General features: G+C 39.6%; 1 protein-coding gene across 15 annotated transcripts in view; it reads left to right on the top strand.

Moving 5' to 3' along the window:
- Positions 1 to 21,728, top strand: part of Fry (FRY microtubule binding protein) — a 409,821-nt gene that overhangs the window by 219,623 nt on the left and 168,470 nt on the right. For all 15 annotated transcript variants that reach the window (XM_076872110.1, XM_076872112.1, XM_076872111.1 and 12 more), the window contains one exon: positions 16,052 to 16,105. In XM_076872110.1, coding sequence (XP_076728225.1) covers positions 16,052 to 16,105 — 54 coding nt within the window. The remainder of the gene's footprint in view (positions 1 to 16,051; positions 16,106 to 21,728) is intronic.

Here is a 21,728-nt window from a genome sequence, read left to right as displayed (position 1 = left end):
TTCTACCATCGAGCTATACCACCATCCCAAGAGGTATTATTTTTTATATTATGTAGAGTACAGACTCTAATAGGGGAATTCTAATAAAAGTATTCTCCTATTTATCTTGTTGAGTTCACCTCATTTAGAAAGACTGAATTGCTGGGCAACATGGTACACGCCTATAATCCCAGCAGTATGGGAGGCTGAGGCAGGAGGATCTCAAATTCAAAGCCAGCCTCAGCAACTTAGTGAGGCCCTAAGCAACTTAGCAAGACCCTGTCTCTAAATAAAATATAAATAAGGATGGGGCTGTGGCACAGTTATTAAATGCCCCTGGGTTCAATCCTCAGTAAACCCCCCCCCCACCAAAAAAAAAGAAAGAAAGATGTTGAATCCATTAGAACTCTGAACTTATATGTGTTTGTATCAAATCACAAAATTGTATTCCATTAACCTTAACATAACTAAAACTTTAAGCGGCAAAGAAAATTTTCAAAAATTTGGAAGTATAGCTTTATTATTTGGAAAACTACATAGGAATCTGTATTTTTCAATTTTACATGACTAAGAATCCATACCAGTTTAACAGACTGTGTACAATAGGTTCTACATTACATTATATTAAAGTTTAAAGTTTTACTTATGTCAAATAAATAAGGTTACCCAAATAGCTAACTTTGATTGGGGGGGGGTGACAAATAAAAATATCCTAGCAAAAGAAAATTTTAGATTTTTTTTTTTAATAAATGTATTTGTGAACATTTTTTACTTGTTCAGCCATATTGTTCTTTGTACCCAAAAGACATTCAGGTCATATTCATTAATATTTATGAGTAAGTCAATAATTTTCTTTTTCATTTTCTTCTTTTCGTTTTGCCTCTTGGGGATATTTGATATCCTTTGCTCTTAGTCCGTCACCATTATTTCACCTTTCCCAAGCAAAATATTCTAAACAAGCTAAATGAGTTATTTATGCCTGTTTAAAGTTATTTTTATTTCAAAATAAAAAATTCAGAAAGACTCAGTGGGTGATAAATAACTCAGTCTTGTTCATCTCAATGTCCTATTTCCCCCTCATTTATCAGCAACGGTCCTCTGGGAATGGAGTTCTAGGTTCACATTCATTCTCCTTCTAGACTTTTGAAGTCATATTATACTCTGTTACTTCTATCATTGCCATTGAAAAGTCTGCAGTTGATTTATTACTTGTTCACAGATGATGTCTTTCTCTGCTTTTATGTGTTTGGTGTTACAGTCTTTCACTACACTGCATTGGATGGGAATTTGTTTTTATTTCTTGAGTGGGACTCTTATGTTTCTTGAGTTTGAATTGAGGATTTATATCTTCCATCAATTCTAGAAAATTCTTAACTATTAAGTATATTAATATGCCATTTATCCATTTATCCATTACCCCATTCTCTCTTTCTGGCACTCCTATTAGATGTATTTTGAACTTTTTCATGCTATACTTCTTCTTTTATCTATGATATTCCAAGTAATTTTTTTTTTGATCTATCTTTCAATTCATGAATGCTCTCTTGAGCCATTTCTAATTTGTTGCTTATCATTCCCATGGAGAATTTTAATTTTGACAACCTCATTTTTCATTCCTAGGGGTACTGTTTGGGCCTTTTTTAGAATGTCTTTGGCATGTTTTTCCTCCCATTTTATTTTTTCCTTTCTTAAGTATACAGCTTTATTTTATGTCTTCAATCACCTAAACATACATTTTTCTGTCTTCTTTTATATTATTGTTCTATTATATCAGTGTTTGGGGCCTATAACTTCTGTCTGTTGTATCTGATAACTTTTGAAAGTGGTAGATTGTTTTTTATATACATTGCAAATTTCCATACCAATTTTTTAGTGGAGCTTATATTTCTATGAGTTTCACTTGCAGTCATTATATAGGAGTCTTTCTCCATCTTTTTTTCTGCTTTTGCTCCCTTTTGTGGCCCTAAAGTTATTGCTATCTAGAGCCAGATATATATTGCTTTCTTGGCTTAGGAAGTTCTATACTAGTACATAATGCAAATGTAAGCCCCCAGCTCACATAAAACTGTGGTTTGTGGTTTCAAATTCTTAGGTGTGACTTGTTTGTTTGGTTGGTTGGTTGTTTTAACCTAGAACCCACTGGAATAGCTTTTCATCTTCCTAGATCAGTGTGTAGACTTTTTTTTTTTTTCCCTACTGGTTCACTGTTTATTGTAAAACATCTGATTTGTCCAACATCTCAGCCCTCAAGGCCCACAGCTTTCTCCATATAGACCACAAAAACACCTTCAGGATGGTGAGAAAAACAGCCCTCCTCCTGGGCTGCCACTTTACCTTCCTGCTCTTCCTTATTTTTGCCTAATCCATCATCCTGCCTACACTTCTGCAGAATTCTTGATTTACTCCTCATGCAGATAAAGCCAGGGTGGTCCTCTGAGCCTCTGGTGTAAGCAGATGTTCCCATGGCAAGATGGGATGTCCCCGGGGTTAATAAAAGGAACAGTGTGGGGTTTGTAACCAGTTCCCTCTCTGATTCCATCTAATAAATCCTAGTACAACGCAGTTCCTTACATTTTTTGTTAGAAACCTTTATCTCACATGTTTTCACTTTTGGACACAGCCTAGCATATATCCTCCATGTACCATGTTTCTTGCCTGCCATCATGCATTTATGTGTGCCAAAACCTCTCCCTAGAATGCTTCTTAGCTGCTCAGCCTACCTGACATACTCCCTTGTCTGTAAAAGTTTTTGGTGTTAATTTCTTCTTTTTTTTAAAAATTTTTAAAAATTTCTTCCCTGGTCTCTCGAGTCTTGCCCATATCTACTCAAAACTCCCATATGCCTTTAAATCTCTCCTTCATCAGAACAACCATATCATTCTCTCAAGCAAACTATTCTGTGTTTATTGAATTAGAGTAATTAGAATAGACTAGGACCAAAAATAGCAGAGGACATTATAGATTTTTAGGGTAAATATTGTTTTATGAAAATTTCAGTTAAATGTATGTAAACTAGACCATAGTATAAAATGTATTTTTGGTTTGGGGGCAACAATTTTTTAAGTAAAAAAAAATACAGTATTATCTTATAAGTTATTTGGGGACAATACTTGTGTCTGCTGCATCTTGCCACACATATACACATGCATGCATGCTCACACATAACATTTTTCCACATTTGGGACAATCATACAGTACATAGTAAATTTTTTTGAAAGAAAGAATGAAAAATTTTTTGATTGAATGAATGAAACATTAGTATAGCAACATGAAAGGAATGTCTTTGTATTAACCCATGTGTTTCCAAAGGTCATCTTGCCAATCTCTATATCTCTATACCAATAAGGATTTTGTTCTATCCTTTGTACTTGGCAGCTGAATGCCCTACAATGTGCTGAGTACATGAGACATAGATTCACAGCCTCCTGTCTTGGAGGCATTTAGGGATACATCATTACTTGATATGGCCACCTGCCCCACAAGCTCACTCCAGCAAAAAAAATGGAGAGTCAGGTTGACTCTTAGCGGTCAGACATAATCTCTCAGAATACAGTCATTATCAGCAAGTCTCTCTTTAGTAGCATCAGTCACGGTAGTCACAGGCCATTAGCTTCTTAATAAACTCTTCAAGAATAAAACTCTAGTTTTTCAAAATGCAAAAGCTTTCATCAGTTTTGACTTTGTGGATTGAGTAAACAAGAATAAATAAGGTTAAAGACAAAAAAAAATTTTGAGACTGATCCAAATTTGAATCCTGATTCTCTTTAGTGTCTCGGCAGGCATTGAGCACCAGTAGCTTCCCTTTTTTCTTATTTGCAGAATGGAAGGAACAGTACCTAATTCACAGGGTGATTGAGCGTTCAGAGGGAAGGTGTGTGGAGTGCCCAGTGTGATCCTGAGCACATGCAGGGTGCTCAGTCATCATCATCACCACCACCACCATCATCCTCATTAGGGAGCTGGGATCAAGTAACCCAATCTTCTGGTATATTTCCTTCAAAGTCAGCCTGGTGCTTCCTGTCTTTGTGTTCACTCCAACAGCAGAGAGGCTTGAGCAGGACAATTGGCTGTCTGCCATGGCATTCACCAATACTGTTGGATGCTTGCCTGAGCTCAGCCATGTCACCAACAGAGGTATAGCCAAAGCTGCTAGCAGGCTCAGTTGGGGCCCTCTGGGTGCTTGTGCTTTAGGATGTGACAGAAACAAACAAAAATACACAAGGAGGATAGCACCTCCACCTAACTATTCCCAGCAAAGTATCTGAGGCTCACCAAGGTATAAACAATGAGGATCCAAGCAGGGAAAGCAGCATTTGAGGTGAGTCCAACTTTGACGATTTTCACTGGCACTTAAAGGGGAGATTTCAAAAGTTCTTAAGGTTAGGGGTCTCAAAGACAAGTAGCAATAGCAGATTTCTAGGCCACACTGAAAGGTCAGCTGTCCCAAAATGTGAAACTAAGTAAAGAAAGTTCAGAAAATTTCAAGACTTTTCAATTCTTCTCAGATTGCCTCTTTTGTCTGTCCTCCTTCCTGTAACTTGTTTGATATGCAAGAAATGTGACTTTTCATCCCAGGCTTTCCACCAGCCTGTACTTCTTGCAAAATCACTTAGATGTGATCCATCATTGTTTTCACATCTATAAAATGATAGCAGCCAGGCAGCCAGTTTTATCTCTTATATATCTAACAAATGGAACTATTAACTCTTGCACTGATGATTTTGTAAGTCATGGCTTATTGAATCTACTTTGGTTTAATCTTCCACTGTTCCTGCATGGAGCTGCAGTGGGAGCCAAACTGGGAATTAGGCCAGGAATCCCATCTGAATCAATAATCTGAGCATAAAATGTTAGTGGAAAGAAGAAATTCTAACTCTCCTGACAAAGAAGAGAAAGAGAGTAATTTGTTCTCTTTTGACTTTGAAACCTGGACAAAGGGAAAGATCTACATGATTTCCAAAGACAACACACTTAGTTTTCTTCTTGTTCTTCAGCAGATTGAGATAAGTAGGTAGGTAGGTAGGTAGGTAGGTAGGTAGAGAGAGAGAGAGGGAAAGAGATGCTCATCTTCTGATATTCAGGAATTTAAAAGCACTTTTATGAAGAAATATGCTACCGAAATGGGGTTTTCATTATTGTGATTGTTTGGGCCTGGATAACCCTGCTTGCAAAATGCTTCATGGACAAGACCAGGCAGGGTCATTTAGATACTTTCCCGGTGCTGAGTTTGGAGCACAGGTGGGGGATGGAGAACAAGGTAATAATTCTTAAAGGTGCTATGTCATGCTGGATTGGAGGTTTAAAAATAACACAATGTCATCTAGCTGACATGAAAGAAACAATGAAGGGAGTTTCTGTTTTAAAATAAGACTAAAAGTAAAGTAGAAGTAACACAAGCTATTATTCGGGGGGGGGGGGCAAAGGCTTTGAAGAATCTAGAATTTCTAGAATGCCAAATTCTATTGCAACACACAGCTTGAATCTGTAATGAAATATGTCTTAAGACTGAACCTGTATCTACACCAGTCATAGCCAGCTGGTACCAGCACTGAAAGACTGAGCAATTAACCAATGACAGCATTACCGCATGCTAATGTTGTTCCAGGTTCAGCCAGTAATGCCTGTTAACATACCTCTGCCCCTGGCCCTGGTCTCAGGTGGTTGCTCCTCTTGGATGCTGATGTTAGAGCTCGCAGCAGGACAGTTCTGCAATTCAACTGATATTAAGTAGGACCCTGTGCCAAAGAGTGAAACTGGTGGCCCACCATCAACAAACTACATAAGACAAGTGATTGCAGCATCTCTGATGCATTTAATTCTGGCTCTAAGTAAGCAAAGCTTTTGCAAGTGGAAAGCACACACCAGCATCTCTTAGATCATATAGGACAAGAGGTAGCAGACCCAGGTTAGGATACACTCTATTTGAAGTTATTAAAGACCTTTTTGGCTAGGGGTATAGCTAAGTGGGAGAGTGCTTGCTTGACTAGCATGCACAGGCCTTGGTTTCTATCCCAGTACTAAAATAATAAGACAAAATAAAGTATATAAAAGATCTGTCTGTCACTTCTGGACCGTATAGAGATTAAACAGGCAGCCATAGTCTTGCCTTTCACCCCTGAGGTTGCTGTCTGGTCTGCAGACTTCTAGATACCAGCAAATATTGGGTGCTTTTACCTAGAACCATTTCTAATATTTAAGGAATTTGTGAATTCAGAACTTCTGCTATACTGAATAACAGAATTACTGCCTCTAAGTTTGGATCTTTATATGGTGGATTGTCATAAAACTGACTATAATTAATCTTGTTCATTGCTTTATAACCACTCATTAACCTTTGCCATAGTATATTTCCTATAATATTTCATCATGCCCGGGTTGGCAAGCTGGCACATCATATGTGCCCGTCATCCTACACTAAGCAAACATTACATGTCTGTTGACTAAGGATGTGTAAACAGCAGAAGCACCACCTTCATTTCTCCCCATGCTATGACCTCAAGTCAGTTTCCCAGAAGGACAAACAGCTAGTCTTTCTGGTCAAACCCCTCTTGAAATAGAGGCTTCTATTAGTTCAACAAACCTAGTAAGGAAAATTTAAAGAGAATAAAAATAAATTCTAGATTTAGCTTCCTTGTGAGTGTAGTGATAACAATCAAAGTCCAGTTGTCCAGAGAGGAGCCTAAGAAACAGTGCTGGCCAGAAGGGGAGTGTTTATATCACACTTGATAAAGTACTACCTTTTTTTAAGCTATAAATAAATAAATACCTTTGAAAATAGCTGTTTCTTAGCCAGGCAGCTTAGCCTGGTACCTCCCTTATTTAATCTATAAAAATATTCACCAGAAACACGGAAGCTCACCCTAACCCAGAAACAAAGCATTGCTAATGGCTAAAACCAGAGATAACCATTGGAAGGTTATTAGTTTAGTGGCTGGATATAGTGGTCTTTTAGATGAGTTCAAAAACTAAAAAAACAAAGAAAACAAAACAAAAAAAAAACCTTTTTTTTTTTCTGTGAACAGTCCAACCCAAAGTTTGTTTTCCTCATTATAAATATCCTTAGAATCATAGAAAAAATGTTTCTTTTGTGCTCCTAAATGGATCTTTTCAGCTACTTAGTGTAATTTAGTGAAGCCCCAGAGTCCTATTGAACTGTATAGCACATATATCTTGTGAAAAGTATTCTAGAGTAAAGAAAAAGAGAAAAACAAAGGACTTTTCACCTCACATAAAGTAGTATTCCATCTGTCCGTGTGTAAGGCCATAATTTTTATGTCCAGTGACATTATAAGATTATCAGACTTTTCTCTTTGGGGAATATAAAACCAGGCAAAGGCTATTCCCCAAGATATTGTCATTGTAATTCTTTCTGCTTATGTGTTTCTTTTCACCATTTACAGGGACATCATTTTTAACACAAATAAGAGATTCTTTGAAAGTACATCATCATGTTTTATAGTGACTGAAAATGCCAACAAAGATGCATTCCACAATAATGGCATAGGATTGTGCCATGGAGAACTTGCCTTTCATGTGCAAAGCCCTGGGTTCTGTCACCAGCACCAGGAAAAAAGTAAATAAAAATAATGGCATAGTACTGAGTCATGAAGGCTCCTTCCTTATGAACACTGTGATATAATATTGCTGTTTTCACATAACATTTTGTATTTTGACATTCCTCAAAGTCATCAGTGAAATTTTAGGCAGCGGTAATTTGTACTGTAGTACTGTAATGATTTTAACTAGTGCGGGTTTTGATGCCCACCGTTCAATAATAAGACTTATGTTTTATTAGGTACCTTTATTGTTGCTTACTTTTATATCTAGTACATTTTTACTTTAAAGATGTCTTAAAAAAAAAAAAAACAGTATTCCATTTGATGTTTCCTGATGTCTTTGGAAATTTCTACTCAATTCCTAGGTTGTTATTACCCATGCTAAAGGGAAGTAGGTCGGAAGGTTCAAGGAGGCTTTCCCAAGGTGATTCAGCCCTGGGGAAGGCAAACATTTAAGGAGAAAGACTAGCTGTTTTAGTCAGCTTCTTCACCACTGGGACCAAAAAGGCCTGACAAGAACAGTTTGAGGAGGAAAAGCTTATTTGGGGCTCACAGCTAAAGAGGTCTCAGTCCATAGAGAGCGGGTTCCATTTCTCAGGGCTTGAGGTGAAGCAGAACATCATGGCGGAAGGGAGGGTGTGGTGGAAGAAAGCGGCTGGGGACTTGGCACCAGGAAACAGAGCTCAGCTCAAATAAGGACACATTATATACCCCAAAGGCATACTCCCAGAGACCATCCTCCTCCAGCCACACCTGGCCTGCCTACAGTCACTATTCAGTTAATCCCATCATGGATTAGCTCACTTCTCAGGCTAAGGTTCTCATCACCCAATCATTTCACTCTAAACTCTCAGGCATTGTCATGAGCTTTTGGGAGACACCTTTATCTGAACTGTAACCCTAACCTGTGAAGGCCACAGAGAAAGAATGTGCAGAGGAGCAGGAATCCCGGTGGGAGATGGGGTGATTCTTGTGGAAAGAAGGGAGTGAAAAAGTACTGAAGAATGGCCACCAGATGTGCCATTTGGAAGGTGACTGGGGTCTCTAGGGTCTCTATTTTTAGTGTAAAGAGAGAGAAAAGCTAGATGCAGTGGTTGAGGGAAGAAGGGAAGTCGGAGGGAGACCACTGATTGGACAACTGGATACGAGAAGAGGGTAGAAAGGAAACGCAGCCAGAGTTAGCTACGGAGCCAGGGAGGCACCAAGGAGAGCTGGGTTTAAGGGTGTTGGTAGCTGGGAAAATAGACAGGAGAGAACGGGAGATCGAATACAAGGGATGTGAGAGCTGGCTGTGGGACAAGGTCCCCAAAGAGGCAGCAAAGGATTTGTTCTCATGTACTGAACCTCCACTGGGTGTCCATAGTAGCATGCACAGATGGAGGGGCAAACTGAGACCCAGGAAATGGAAAACACCAACAAAATAGAAGGAACCACAGAAACAAAAGGAGTGAAGGTTGAGAGAAGCTGCTCTTTATCCAATTAAAATGAAGATGAACTTTGTAGCCAAATTTAATTGAACATTTCCCTCCACTGTTCAGATAATGGATTTGTACTTGGGACTGTTAAATTTGGCAGAGAAATAGGCTCCGCTGAAATGAGCAAAGCCAGCTGCAAATAGGACAGGTTAACTCAAGTGTTTCTCGTGTAGAAGCAAAAGTGCCAGAAAAGTGTAATGGATTTGGATCTACCTTCACGTTCCGTATCATAGAATCCTGCACAGCATCTGACCTGCTGGCACCTTTGACTTCTCTAAAACCCTTTCTGTATCATTCTCTTGAGCTTGAGTTTTTTCCCTAAATGTTTTGGGTAAAAAACATCAGCATATATTGTTTTGCTTATGGACACTCGTTTTACTGACTAAATGGAATACAAGGGAAATAGTTTTATCAGTTTCTACAAGTCCTTCCACAGAGCTCTGAGGGTTTTAACTATTGCTCATCAGTTCTTAATAGAAACCTGGTTAGGAAGTCATGGGGTGACATCTCTTTTTCTCTAGGGACAGTCTGAGGTAGGCATCACAGGGGCACAGTCTTCCCCCAGAAATTCAGTGATTCAAACGTGTAGTCAAAACGACCAGAGTTATGTGTGTCTTCAAGACTGTGCACATCTCTGGGCCCCTGACTGCCCCCTCCCCCTCATGTCAATATTCAGAACCATGTGGCCTCAGGCTTACTAGACAAGTCTCCAAAGTCGAGTTAAAGCTGGCACTTTTTTATATGAAGAAAGAAACATGACACACATGAAAATATTTTGAGCTCCAGTTTTCTTTGGTTCAGACTGAAGCAGGGTGTAGGCTGCTGGGAGCTAAAAGTTCTGGATAAACTGTTTAAGTGGCATTTCACAGCCCTCTCCCCTGGGGACACCATCACCTTGGGACAGGGCAGCAGATCCCTCAGCATCCTGCCCTAATCCAGTGAAGAAGAAAGATCCTGACTGTAGTGGTTTGGTTCTAAAATTCTAACTACTCAGACCAGAAGTGTATAAATTTTCACTGCTGATGGCATTCAAAGCCTTCAGATGGTTATGCATAAACATGTTCTCTTAATCAAAAGCACTTGTAGTCTCAAGACTTGTGAAGTCTAACGGTTGGTTGTTTTGTTGATGTTATTGTTGTTTTAACTTGGTTGTTTTTACAGCCACACCACCATTCAATTAAAAGTTTTCCTCTAAATTGCCTATTATGAATAATGTTAAGCTTTTTGTTTTTTAGGAGACAAGGGCAATTACTCTTTATAATTTTCCCCCCTGTTTTCTATAATACAACTTTCTGGTAACACATGGAAGCTTCCAGGAAACTGAGTGTAAGGCCTACGTAATGTTAGGGGAAGCGTTAGTGCCCCAGGAAGATATGTGGGACTTAGTTTCTGCTCCTAAACCATATAAAAGATAAGATTTTCATCTTCTCTAAGGCCAATAATAATGATGTTAAAAGAAATTCTAATAATAAGCAATAACAAGCAATTCCTGAGTATTCTTTGCCACTCACCTTTCAGTTCTGTGAGGTGGTTTGTTATTAATTATCCCCATCTTTCTTTCCTAAGGGGTAACTGAGTTTGGAGGATAAGTAAGGCCACAGGTTGTTAATCCAACCTCAGATCTTCAGACCCCACCCCATCTCCTTGACTACAACATCCAACTGTTGTAGTAATGAAAAGACATTAAAATAGCATCTTAAACAAGGTTGGTGATAATATTTGAAAATCAGATAATCTCATATGAACTCCATGGCCCTGCCAGGTGCAACCGTTTACTCAGAGATCTCTGAGGGGCAGTATAACTTGGATCTTTCTAGATGGCTGAAGTCTGACCCATGTGGGTCTTGCTTGGAATTCGGGGAGACCACTAAAAAGTCCGAACTTAAAAGTGATTTCTCAGATGAGTTCCTGGTGTTTCTCAAGTGAAACCTCCATAGGACTCTCCCTAGACCCCCAGCTGCCTGTGACCCGTCCTGCATGGCCATCTTTCCTCTTAAAGGTACAGAGACACCCAATAGGAAAAGGCTCTGAAGTGAACTGAAGCTGGTTCACACTGAAATTGTCTGGGGATTGAGGTGGAAGTTGATGGCTTCCTCCTGCCCTTCTTTTTTAGAATTTATGTTAAGAGAAGAATGAGGGAAATCAGAACCCCCGCAAGGTAGCAAACAAGAAAGACGAGCAGGGACTTTGTTCTTTTCCTATGGAAATACTGAAATGCCGACAGAATTCTTCAGGACAGGAGAAAACCCCCTTAGAGGGCAGGAACAGCATTGCTCTTTGATTCAGGGGGAGAAAACAAAATACAGACTACTGAGAACTGCCATCTGGCTTCTCACACAGCAGACAGAAATTTGCCACCCAAATCCTATCCATAAATGGGATGAAGCAGAGAGCGGATCCCTTGTGCGGCTCCCCTGGGAGAAAAAAATGAAACGCTGGATATGTGCTCTTTAAATAGGCTTTTGAGAATGGCTTATACCTCTTTAAAAATGAGACAATGATTTTTTTTTTAAATAAAATAGCAAGAGTGATTTGTCTTAGTTAATATTTGTTGGATTTATTATGGCAAATTCAAGTGTCAGTGTGTTTAAACAGTGTAGCATGGTGCACCCCATGACCATCTTGAGCAGCGATCCACTCGTGGCCAGTTTGTGGCACACTCCCTGAACTGTCCCCCAGGATTCATTCAAGCAAATACAATTGCTCCTGGGTATCCCAAGGGAATTGGCTCTAGGACTTCCCACAGAGGCTCAGGTTCATCATGTGAAATGATGTAGTATTTGCAAAGAACCTTACGCGCCTCCTCCCATATACTTTAAATCATCTCTAGATGACTTGTAATACCTAATGTGACGTGAGTACTATGTAAATAGTTATTCTACTATGCTGTTTAGGGAATAACAAGAAGAAAGCAGTCAGTATTTATTCAGTGCAAATGCAACTTTTTTTTCCCCTAATATTTTCAGTGTGCATTTGTTTGAATTCCTGAATGTGGGACTCATGCTACTGAGGGCTGAAAGTACTAGAAATCATATCATTTCATCTCTAAGCATTTCAGTATGTGTCTCTGATAAGATAAAGTTTATTTATTTTTTTTAAATGAAACTGAAATACCATTACCACATCTACAGAGTTAACAATAAACCCCTAACGTCATCAAATACCCATTAGGTGTTCAAATTGCCAATTGTTTCATGAATGTCATGCTTTCTTTTAATAGAGTTTTAATCAGTATCCAGAGAAGATCCACATATTGCAGTAGCATTTTTCAAAAATGTCAGGAAGGGAGGGCTGGGGTGTGGCTCAGTGGTAGAGCTTGCCTGGTACTGAGTTTGCAAAGCCCTGGGTGCAATCTCCAGCACAGGGGGAGGGGTGGGGATGAGGGGAATCAACAGGGTCTCTTTTTCTTCCCCCTTCTCCTTTGTAACCAATTTACTGAAGAAACGTCTTTCTTTACCACAATTTCATTCAGTTTGGATTTTGCTGATTGCCATCCTGGGGCATGGCATAACATTTTCCTCTCAGCCCTGCATTCCCTGCAGATTGAAAATCAGATCTAAGAGCTTGGTCAGATTCAGGTTCCCTCCTTCTTCCCTGTCTCCCTTCCTCCCTTCCTTCTTTCCTTTCTTTGGTTTTCTTTTTATTTTCGCGACTGTGATAGTCTCTCCTCCAGTTCTCTCCTAAGCCTCCTGATGCTGATTATATCTATATTGATACAAAGATAATCTTGTTAACTTTAAAATGTGAATGGGGTTCTCTGTGGCCATACCTGTCTTTCCAAGTTCCTGGGGGACATAGTCACATGTTGAACAAACCCTGATCATAAGGTTCAACTGTGTATCAGGGGTGTGGGGGAGGGCGAAAAATGACAACACCATGGAAATTCTGGCCAGAGTAAGTGCAGAGAGCCGTGGGACAACTAACAGGTGACTCCACCTTGGAAGTGACATTTGCACTAAGTCTTCAAAGAATACGATTAAGACAGGATATTTGTACCAAAGGAATTAAGGAAAACTTGGTATGTTGTTCGGTTGAGTCTTTGAACCCAAGTTCTCTGTAAATGGATCTGACTATTGTATGTGACCACAACTTATCCTCTCAGCTTTGCCTACTAGATGACTTGCCAAATGTATGTGTGTGAAAACGTGTTAAAACGCCATGTTTATCAGCTTTCTACCCTGTTTGTAGCAGAAAAAAAAAAATAACAATAATGACTTTTAGGCACGAGAAGCTTCAGGATGTGGGTGGACACGGTCACTTTCCTTCCCCCACTGCAGCAGCACCCTCTTTCAGGTCATAGTGAAAGGACATTGTACTGTGGGTTCTCAAGGTGTGGACCTCCTAATTGTTGCAAGGGTCTGTTTACCTACAGATGAGTCAAGCGTTAGTTTTTAGCTGGTCTTGTGGTCTTGCATATAGACAAATTTCCTTTTTTTCTCATATATATTACAAGTCACTTGCTGGTACCATTGAAACCTTGGGATGAGCTCCGTGATCACGTGTGGTGTTAAACGATATGTACTAAATTAGAATTCCTATCTTGTATGGTGGAGGCTTGTCTTGGTTCAGAATTCCTTAACAATTTTTGGCATGAAAAGGGAATCTTCATAAAAGAAATAGTGGGGACGAGAGAGCCATACCATGCATGTATGTAATACCACGGAATCATATACTTTAAAGTGGGTAAACTGGAAAATTTTATTATGTCTATTTTGCCACAATAAAATATTTTTTTTTTAGCTTACGACGAAACATGCATACACGTATCCACACACACACACACAAAGGATCCTTGTATTTGAAGAAACCGGACACCCCATCTTAGAGGTTTCATTAATTTGGCAGGTGCACTAGATTAGGCTCTGCTGTGACTTTTAATTGTTGGGAGAAACAGACAGAGTTTGCTGTGTGGCTAGGGCTTCGTGCCGAGTAGGGGTGCCACTCAGGGCGCCACTCTGAAGGGGTTCCTGTGCAGCAAGGTTCTGCACTGTGATGCAGCTTCACACCGATAAGTGCTGTGAAAGGTAAAGGAGGTGGAGCCTTGCGATCTCATGATGGGGGATGGGTGGACCTGGTATTGGGATCAGAGAAAGGCTTCCCCTAAGGAAGTGATGGCTGAGCTGAGGTTTGAATGAGCCAGTGGATATAGCACTCTTAAGAAAGCACTGCCAGGGCTGGAGTTGTGGCTCAGTGGTAAGAGCACTTGCCTAGCATGTGTGAGGCCCTGGGTTTGATCCTCAGCACTGCATAAAAATAAATGAATAAAATAAAGGTCCATCAACATCTAAAAAAACTATTAAGAGAGAGAGAGAAGAGAGATCACTGCCCACTTTGCCCACACGGACTCTCCTCCCCAGTTGGGGAGGGGTCACATTCTTTAGCCTTCTACCCAGCAGGCAGCATCTGACACAAGGGAACCCTCAGTCACTGCTGGGTGATGAATAAAGAAAATGTGGAGTAGAACGGTTCATACTGGCTCATCCCAAGGATGTTTGTCAGACCTGGTGCCACTTCTCCACCCTTCTTTAATTTTCATTTTTGTATTTTAGTTGATTTTACTGAGAACTTCAGAAGATGACCTTATATCCTTTATGTAGACAGGAAATGCTTTCCAATTTAATTGCTGAATTTGTCTTCTTGTACATTTAACTGCTTCTGTTGTTTTTCTAATTATTGTGTTTATGCCTACATTTTTACACTGACTCTCCCAGATCTACTGTTCTAGTATGTTCTAAATCTCCCCTAACTTACCCATCACCTCAAACACTTATCTGTGTATGTGTGGTGAGAACATTTAAAATCTAGTTCCTCAGCAATTTCCTAGTATATAGCATGTCTTAGTCCATGCAGGCTGCTATAACAAATTACTTTAAATAGGGTAGTTTTTAAACAACAGAAAATTGTTGCTCACAGTTCTGGAGACTGGAAAGCCAGATCAAGTCACCAGCAGATTTGGCGAGGGCCTTCTTCCTCATGGTTGGGTCTGCTTGCTGAATCCTGGCATGGTAGAAGACGAGCAAACTCCCAGGGCACTAATTCCATCCATGATGGTTCTGCGCTCAGAGTCTTGTCACCACCCAAAGGCCTTGTCTCATAATAGCATCATCTGAGGGGTTAACTTTCAACATGAATTTTGGGAGGGCACATGCAGATCATAGCATAATATATCAGTATTGAATATAGTCAATATTTTATCCAATAGATCCAAAACTTATTCCACCTAACTAAAATCCTGCACTCTTTGACCAGGATCTCCCCTTCCCCCTTTTCTAACCTGTCCCCAGCAGCCCCTGCCAATCAGCAGTCTACCCTGCTTCTTTGAACTTGACCCTTAGATTCCACCTATAAACAAAATTATACAACATTTATCTTTCCGTGTTAGGCTGTTATCACTTAGCACAACATTCTCCAAGTTCATCCACATTGTTGCACATAACAGAATTCCCTTCTTTTTAAAGGCTGAGTAGTACCATATTTCCTTTCTCCATTCATCCACTGATAGACACATAGGTTGATTCCTGATCTTGGCCATTATAAATAATGCCTCAGTGAACATGGGCATGCAGATGCTCTTCAACATACTGGTTTCATTTACTTTAGATACATACTCAGAAGTAGAATTAGTGAATCATATGGTTGTTCTACTTTTAACTTTTTGAACAACTTTCATACTTGGCTGTACTAAATCTACATTCTCACCAGGGATACACAGGGATTCCTATTTCTGTTTTGTCTTTTTCATAGAAGTCATCTAACAGGTATGAGGTAATATCTCATGGTAGTTTTAACTTGCATTCCCCTGAGCCTCAGATTCTTCATGTTTTGCTCAAAGAGGTTAAGAATCCAGACAGAAGTGATCAGAGCCCTACATGCTAAGATCAGATTAGTTAAGGGAGATGTTCTCACTCATTTAAATATTGGTACTTGCTCATTCTGTAAAGGGAAAAATATTAAGAAAATTGTATAATAATAATATTTCTTTTATAATGCTTAAAATTCTATAATAATAATTATTGTATACATATGTTCTTTTCTTTGTAGGAAAAGCCATTGACAAAATCTCTGCAGCGTGGAGAAGACCCCCAGTTTGACCAAGTAGGTGATACGTTTTTATTATGTCAAAATGGTCGGAAGGCAGAGGCTAAATGCTCACTATTGTTTTATTAAGGAATTTCCTCAAAGAGGACACAAGTGCGTGGTTTTAAGAACTGTGTCCTGCAGTGCACTTGGGTTTATACATCTTCAGCAGATATCTCTTAATTTGAATTGGAAAGAACTAGAAAGTGTAGAAGTAATGCAAATAGGCCCTCAATTAATGGTTTCCTAACCCTTTGTGTGCCAGAATTAAAGAAACTGAGAAGATAGCTTCAAGGAAATTCCATTTAAAAACTTGAGATTCTTCCAGATGAATGATACCATGTGATGATGAGATTCTTCCAGATGAATGATACCATGTGATGAGCAGATCTTTGCACTAGAGCTTATTCATATTTTCAATCAATGTTAAATTTAATTCATCCTGTGAGAGAGAAATCTCCTCAACAATAATTATAAAAGTAGTGGACTTCTGTTCTAATAGAGAAATCAATACATATTGAAATAATTTAAGACAGAATAAATGCAAAGAGACTCCTTTGATTATAGGTCAAGACTAGTAGAAGGACACTCAACTCTCAACGGTGTAAAATAAACATAAGAAGTTAAGCTCTGAGAGATCCTGGTTCTGTAAGTTGAGGGAAGCTTGAAATTAACAGATGTCAAGGACATCAGAGGAAGCTGATGTTTGCTGCTGTTTGCTAAACTTCAGCAGAATGACAGAGAGGACAGCATGTCTTCTTCAAAAACCTCAGTTGGTGCCAGTGTCAGAGATGTTGGATGCACTGTGGCCTCATCTACCACAGTGGGTTTTTTTTTTTTATTGACTAATGAAAATCACACAGAAATCCTCTTCCCATAAGGCTTTGAAACTGCCTTCACTCTGAAATCCAGAGGCAGTATCTCTGGCTATGCAAGTTCAGATTCATGTAATCCCAAAACATCACACTGTAGATACAAAATCCTTCATTTTGTGTGTTATGAGCGATTCATGAGGGAGAGCTCACAGGCTCATGCTCGGCGCCAGGCTCCCAGGCTGTGTGGCTCTGAACTTGAGTGGTTGCTCGCAGAACGGGCTGTTTTCCAGAACAGTCTGGGCCTCATCTCTTGGTGTCAGGGTGCTGTCTTCCTTAGTCATGTTGTCGGTTATTGTTGTCACCTGGTGGGTACTGGGATAGTCAGAGACCCTTGGCAAATATGTACATGATTTTTAGTGTCACCGTTTTGGAAGTGGGGCAGATTGTGACTCTGTTCTCAAGGGAAGTAGTTCTTCTAAATTTTAACATTGCACTTAGTATTCATGCCGAATAATTTGACTTAAGCACAGCATTTTCTAACTCAGCTTTCTATTTCTCTATTTTAACAGTGTGGGAAGAGACACCCTTTATGATTAAACAGGCCTGGGCTTAAATCCCAACTTTGACACTTAATTAACTAGATTTCTCTTCACCTTGCTGCTCCAAGTGTTGTCCATATATACCTGCATTGTCAACCTCACCCGGGTGTTGTTATAAATGCAGGTTCTTGGCTTTACCAGAGAGCTGTCAAATCTGCAGCTTAACAAGTTCCCCAGGTGGCCCATGTGTACCTTAAAGCTGGAGAAGTCCTGTTCTGTAACATAGTCCTCTATATTGAAGGCACTTTAGGTGTGAACCAATTATGAGATGGTCATTGAGAACTTTCCCTAAGTCACAGAGTATCACCCTCTGATCTTTAAATCATGGTTCACACATGAAACATCAGAGAATACACTACAAAGTCTAACTCATTTTAAATAGCTAGCAAGACTCCCAGGCCACAGAGAAACTTGGCTGACGTTGATCCACCTGTGGATTCAGTGAAGGAAAAGTCAGCAAAGTAACTTTTGAAAGACCTGCTACAGTTTGTGTTTGTGCCCAAACTCAGATGTTGCTAATGTGATAATTCTAAGAGGAGGGGCCTTTTGAGAGGGGATTAGGCCATAAGGGCTGCTCCCTGGTGACAGGGTGTAGGTGCCCTTATAAAAGAGCTTGACCAAGGGAGCTCACCCCCTTTTAGCCTTCTCCCCATAAGGACACATCATTCGAGGTGCCATCTTGGAAGCAGAGACCCGATGATGAACCTGCTCTACTCTTGCCTTGACCGGGGGCTTCCCAGCCTCCAGAACTATGAGAAAGAAATCTCTGTTCTTTATAAATTATCCAGCCCTGGGTATTTTGTTATAGCAGTACAAAATGAATTAGGACAAAGCCATTTCAAGCAACAGATTATTATAAGAGTCACAGTTCCGCTGGCAAGGCTGTGGATGTATCAAGTCTCTTAGTTTTCTGGTTTAAACATTTATATGATATAATTTCCCTTGCTTTGATTCCAAGCAGTAGGATTTTAATCTGGATTCTCAAAGAACTCTATGTATAGGAAGAGAGCATGCTGGAGAAGCTTGGATTGCATAGATCCTATTGACTATAGACTAGTTTGAATTAATAATAAATGGTAACATTCAGTACTTAGCAAAGGATAAGCACTATGCGAAGAACTTGCCTTAAACAGGGTACAACTGTACCCTGTTGAAAGAATATGCGTATTGTATCCTCCATTTAAATGTCCCTGTGGAATAATAGGGTGTGGAGGGCTGGGCTTTTAGCCTTTCATGGCCTCATCCTGCAGGTTCCCCCTCCGTTTAACCAATCTGTGCTTCGTTCACTTTATTCTTACTCGCAATAGAAACCAAGAAGAAAGCCTCCGCTCATCTGACTTCTGTCAATCCTTCCAATAATTCCAAAAGAAAGAGTTTATAAAGTATAACAATCTGTACACTGTTACATTTAGTGGTGATGGCTCTCAGGAAAGTTGCCCCATAGTATGTGACTAAAACGTGGAGTATGTGACTAAAATGTGGAGCAGCCAAGACTGGAATCCATGTGTTCTGAATGTAACAACACCAGTGCTTTTTATTCTAAAACCTGTTTCTTGCTAAAAGTCAGGGTGGTAAATATTCAAAGAGGAGTTTTCAGTAAGCAAAGGACTTAAGGTCCTGAATCAGTTATTAGATTTAACTGCCAAAGACACAATAAGTGGCTTAAACAGGATAAAAATGTATTTCTCCCATGTTCAAGAAGTATGGAGGAAATCAGTCTGGGTGGGATTTATATAATTTTTTTTTCTTTTTTATATATTGCTTACATTTTCAAGATCATTATGGCTGCGAAAACTCAGCCACTACATCTGTATTCCAGGCAGCAGGAAGGAAAAATGGAAAAATAATTATATAAAATATTACAATTATATAAAAAACAAATTAGTTATACCGGACATTTCTACTTATATTCATTTGGTCAGATATTAACCACATGGTCACAATTAGCAGTAAGAAAGATTAAAACTTTTTTTTACTTTTAGAAACCATGTATCTATTGAAAAATGGAGTATTTTATAACTAAAAAATGAGGGGAGGGAGGGGAACATGCTTTTGACCCATTCCTATGCAGTCCTGCTACAGGCATCCTAGTGCTGGTATTAAACCACCTTTGGATAACAGCTTGAAGGAAGCATGAAGCCTACCGGAGAGGCCCCTAGTCTAGTGAAAGAGATAAATAAGTACTCTCCTTATAAGACTGAAAATGGGACAAGGGTGTCAACTTTCTACATTCCTATTCAGCATTGTATTCAAATTTCTATCCATTGGAATAAAGCAAGAAAAAGAAAAAGAAAAAGAAATCTGTAATCAGATAAATGATGACCCCAGGCTAGGAAGACAGGCATGTGACTTGACCTCTGAGCAGGCTGGAGAGGCCCAGAGCTATGTGGACTGTGTCTCCCATTCCCTGCTAGTGAGAAAGTCCTACCAGGAACAGAATCAAAAATAAAGTCGGGAAGACAATTCCCAGCAGAGTTTTAAAGATGAATAATGCTACTGATATTTTAAATAGCTAAGTTGACTGCGAAGACTTAGTAAGTAAAGAGAATGAATGATTGTCCAGGTCCTGGAGGTCTTCAGTTTAGCAAACATTTACTAACTGCATGTACACATCCACACACAGCTCTGTGTGGGATGAGGAGACATAGAATATGTTCCCCAGAAACCCAGGTCCCTGAGAACGGGATCCACATTCCAGAAACTTCCAATCCAGAAGTGGCTCTGGCCTGGGCTCACGTGCATTTGAAGTGCCACAATGGACCTTTTGGGGCTTCAGGGCCTGATGGTAGGAAAAAAATTTCTGAAAGGAAACATAGTTTATCAAGCACCTAAAACAATAGGATTTTGCTTAGTATTGATGGCATGGAACGTGACACATTTCAGACGAATTTTTTCTGCAAAGGCCTTGAACAGACAATGACATTCTAAGTTATCTTTGGGGACTGAAGATGTATATTATTCAGGCAGAAGGTATGAATTGCTAAATCTTCAAAAACAGGTAAACGATGACTCTCACAACGATACAAAATGAATACATGTTAAAGGTTTTATTTTGCTTTTTATCAATGAGAGATGTTACAACCAGTTCAGGAGAAAATCCAAAAAGCAGACATGTTTATAAATCTGAGACAGTGAAGTCAGGGTGCAACACAGAAGCAAAATTGGCCTCTTCCCCATGGAGGAGAGAAGTCAATTGAACCTTCTCTCAGCAATTTTTTTCATCTATAGATAAGAATTCTTTTGCATTACTAACTGTTATCTTCCATTTAAATATTTTTAAAATAGTTCAAAGGCATTGAAAGTTCACTAGACTTAGAATCAGGTAACCCCTGGGGGCTGGGGCCATCGCTCAGTGGAGGAGCGCTTGCCTAGCACATGTGAGGCATTGGGTTCGATCCTCAGCACTACATTAAAAATAAATAAATAAACAAAATAAAGGCATTCTGTCCATCAACAACTACAAAAAAATTTTTTTTTTAAAAAAAGGTAATCCCTGGAGAGAGATACTGTAGGTTTTCATTGTAACAATTTCCCTTATGGTCTGGGAGAGTTTGGAAGAATTTCAGCCTGCAGAGGCAGGAAGGGATCACATTGTGGAAGACTTTAGTGCCCCGGGGCTGGACTTCCTCCTCCACATACCACTGTCAAGGTGATCTAAGTGACAGTTTGATGTTAACCCAGAGGAGGCAGTGTTCACGAAGAGAGCCCTGGAGACTGGAGGCATTGAGGGAGCATGGTAGTAATAAACTTGAGGCTAAAAAGGCCTGAATTACAACAGGAAAGGAAACACGTAAGGAAGGATGATTATTAGCAAAAGTATAGGAGAATAATCAATATTGGTTGAGAGAAGGAAAAACATAAGGTACTTTTAATTTGAAACCATGATTTGGAGCAATTTTCCATTAATTCAACAGTGAGTGCCTGAAACATGCTAGAATCTGTGCAAAGTACGCGTATAAGTTTTAGAGTTCCTGTCCTGGAGGAATTCCCAGTCCCAAAGGAAAAGAGTCTACACAAAGAATTCTGCAATAGAAAGGCTATACTAGAGGTACCCATCACATTCTCTAGGAACTCGGAGAAGGAAGCAGTTAACGAAGCCAGGAAGGGGGAGTGAGTGTGTCCCAGAAAGCAATCAAGTCTGTTATACAGAAGACCAAAAAGGACTGCCCTGAGTCTTATGGTTGAAAGAGAAGTTGAAGATGAAAAGAACGAGTAATGGAGAGTGGC

The sequence above is a fragment of the Callospermophilus lateralis genome, chromosome 12, assembly GCF_048772815.1.
Source record: "Callospermophilus lateralis isolate mCalLat2 chromosome 12, mCalLat2.hap1, whole genome shotgun sequence".
NCBI lineage: Eukaryota > Metazoa > Chordata > Mammalia > Rodentia > Sciuridae > Callospermophilus > Callospermophilus lateralis.
Note: the sequence above shows the minus strand (reverse complement) of the source record. Positions and strands in the feature narration are given on the sequence as shown.